This window comes from Sphaeroforma arctica (assembly GCF_001186125.1).
Source record: "Sphaeroforma arctica JP610 unplaced genomic scaffold supercont1.107, whole genome shotgun sequence".
In the NCBI taxonomy this organism is placed as follows: domain Eukaryota; class Ichthyosporea; order Ichthyophonida; genus Sphaeroforma; species Sphaeroforma arctica.
Genome location: NW_014040451.1, coordinates 93912 through 97021, shown reverse-complemented (window position 1 = coordinate 97021; position 3110 = coordinate 93912). Strand labels below are relative to the sequence as shown.

Genomic DNA, 3110 nt, shown 5'->3' with positions numbered 1-3110 from the left:
TATATATATATATATTATATATTATATTATTATTAGTTAGTTAGTTAGTTAGTTATTAGTATGTATATAGTAGTATGTTATTATACTATATATATAGTGTGTGTGTGTGTGTGTGTGTGTGTGTGTGTGTGTGTGTGTGTGTGTGTATTGACATGTATATCGTGAGAGGGATGAGATGAGTTGCATAAGTTGGGCATGAGGTAATGGTAGTTCGCCGCGAAGTACTATGTTGTCAGAGTTTTTGAGTCGTCTCCGCGAACCACTGGGAACATCTTGAAGCATCTTGCTACCTCTGGGAAGCCTAAGCGGTATAGCATCGCCATTTGTCGATTTGCACGCGTTAGTCGATCTTGCAGTACTAGTCTTGTGTGTGTAGATATGATTCCCCGTACTCACAGACAACTTATCGTCTGAGTGTTTAGTCGCGCTCGATGACATATTTTTATGCGCATAACTGCTAAAACTTTTCAATTTATACAACATCTTGTCCATTCTTTATGCTCTTAACTGCTGCTACTTACAAGCTAAAGAACTACTACATCTACGCAGGGCGAATCTGAGCAATATGGATTGGCGAAGCGTCTTCGCAAGCACTTGCCTGAGCTGTTCACCGAGGCTTACACTCCCAATGTGTACAACTTCCAGTCGACACAGGTAACACACTATTACAAACACACATGCCAGACGCCCGTACTTGATTTTGTGCTTTGTAGTTAAGTGCGTAAACTCAATTTCTTGATGGATTCTCACTAATGGGGTTCCAAGTGGTTTGCTGCTTTGCTCGGATCGAGTGATCGGAGATGGGCAGATAGCCTATGTTGTTCTCCCATGTATGCCGCACAGTCAATAATGTCTTCATATATGTGTATCATTAACGCATAGATGTGTATCGTTACCGATATGATAATACTGCCGGGATTACCTTGTACAATCGAATCTTATGCATACCGAGTTTAAGTTTCGAAAGAAACAAATCCGTGCTCACACTACATGGTATTGCTCACTATGTGCAACACAGATCAGTCGTACAGCGCAGAGTGGTGCAGCCTTTGTCTACGGTCTCTTTGAAGGGCAGGTATGAAGCAATTGATGATCCTGGTTGATATCACTTGGGCTTTGTTTTAGGTTGTATTGCAATTATGCGCATGCAAGAAATGCATAGCCGCTCTAGTGGAGCCCCAAAAGAGGCTTTTGGGTTTATGTAGTCCTGATTTCTAGTGTCTTTTGAAGTGTTCATAGAGCTGAACTTCTGACCCGTATCTCAAAGTTCCGCTTTATTCCGCAATTCTGATCATTTCTGAATATTATTGAACAATGTGTATGTCAGAATCGTTTCTTATTACTCAAGCCCAATACGGGTACCCTCTGCGCTTATGGATCGATCCTTTCTGGTTAAGAACTATAGGAAGTATTAAATGTCGACGTCTTAGTGTTTCCCATGTAGTCATGCTTGGCGTCTTTCGTCCTCTCAATCAAATATGCGCTTTGCATCTTATACTGGACTTTTCTTTAGGGGACTATTGGAGAAGCCAAGTATCAACCTGTCAGTATTTGGTCCGACAGTTTGGACAGCGATAATCGGCTCCGTTTTTATGACAACTGTCCTGTGTATTTGGATCTGCATGACAAACACGCCAAGAAGGAGCGAGAGGTCGTTGACCATCTGAAAGAGGTGAGGTACTCTAGCCTGGATTCCAGAATGCGCTACAACAGGACTTCGAGCCACTATTCTCGCGTCGTTTAATTCAATGGGTTTTCTCTTGTATACGTATTTTAACTCCGATGTCCGTGTTTGAATTTTCATGTCCTTCCCAAGAGTACATATTCAATAATACATAAGCAACGATTATGAGCCTATCAAGTGTGGTGCGGTGTTCACATATGTGCCTAAAAACTGGATCAAGTTGTGGAGAAGAGAAGGGCAACTTAGATATTTTCATCGACCGTTATATTAAGACTTTCGTCTAAAGAAGTTTGGCAAAGAACAGCTACAGTCAGTGCACTCTGTAGATACCTAACCACAGAAGATCGATCTAGCTCAATCATGGAGAAGGAGTACGTATGTATATACAGACCGTACCTCGGACCAATCATTTTACTTCAATGGCATCCTCCATGTTCAATACCAACCCACTTTGCAGATCGAGAAGGGGCCTATTATTGCGGCGATAGCAAAGCAGTTGAGTGAGAAGATGGGTATCGCTGACAAGTACATACTCACGTATAAGGACGTGCACGGTATATATCGCGCGTGCAACTATGATACAGTCAAGGATGGCGAAACCAGCCCCTGGTGCGACTTCCTGGGAGAAAAGGCTATCCGTACCATGGAATACAGAGACGGTATGCTATTGATACATTGCTACACATGTGTGTGTGTACAATACATACACGCACAAACACACAAGCACACATATGCACACATACGCACATATATATATATATGTGTGTGTCTGCGTCTGTGTACGAAAATGTCAAAGGTGTCGTAGATAAGCGATAGACTGGGCACCTATCCGTACAAGATCCGACTACACACACTACATTCTTCTTTCTTACAACCATAACCCCGAGGTCCATAATTCGTAATATATAACTATCAAGAATTGCTGCTTTCGAAAACTACAATACCGAGAGCGATACACCTGTCAGCTGGTTAAAACTTTTTTATCGTCTTATCAACTCGCAGATATGAAGCAGTGGTGGCTCAAAAGCTATCCACATGAGATCAACTATCACATGGCGTGTCCTCTGCTGCGAGACATGTTCAATCATGTGAAGCAACACATCGGTAAGCGAGAATACCTAAATCTTAAATGTACCGTGATTTATATACAGATATATACAAATATATATATATATATATATATATATATATATATATTATATATATATATATATATATATATATATCATTTATATATATATATGTATATACATATATATATATATATATATATATATATATATATATATATATATATATATATATATACTAAATATATTTTATATATATATATATATATATATATATATATATATATATATATATATATATATATATATATATATATATATATATATATATATATATATATATATATATATACATA

The 3110-nt window shown here is 38.5% G+C and overlaps 1 protein-coding gene across 1 annotated transcript; it reads left to right on the top strand.

The window, feature by feature from the left end:
* Positions 1-195: 195 nt before the first annotated feature.
* Positions 196-2723, top strand: SARC_02406 (hypothetical protein; the record flags this gene model as incomplete). Its single annotated transcript, XM_014303834.1, has 6 exons — positions 196-200; positions 531-654; positions 1019-1075; positions 1514-1672; positions 2142-2343; positions 2698-2723. 6 exons carry the CDS (start codon positions 196-198, stop codon positions 2721-2723), a joined length of 573 nt encoding a protein of 190 aa, XP_014159309.1.
* Between the last annotated feature and the right edge of the window lie 387 nt (positions 2724-3110).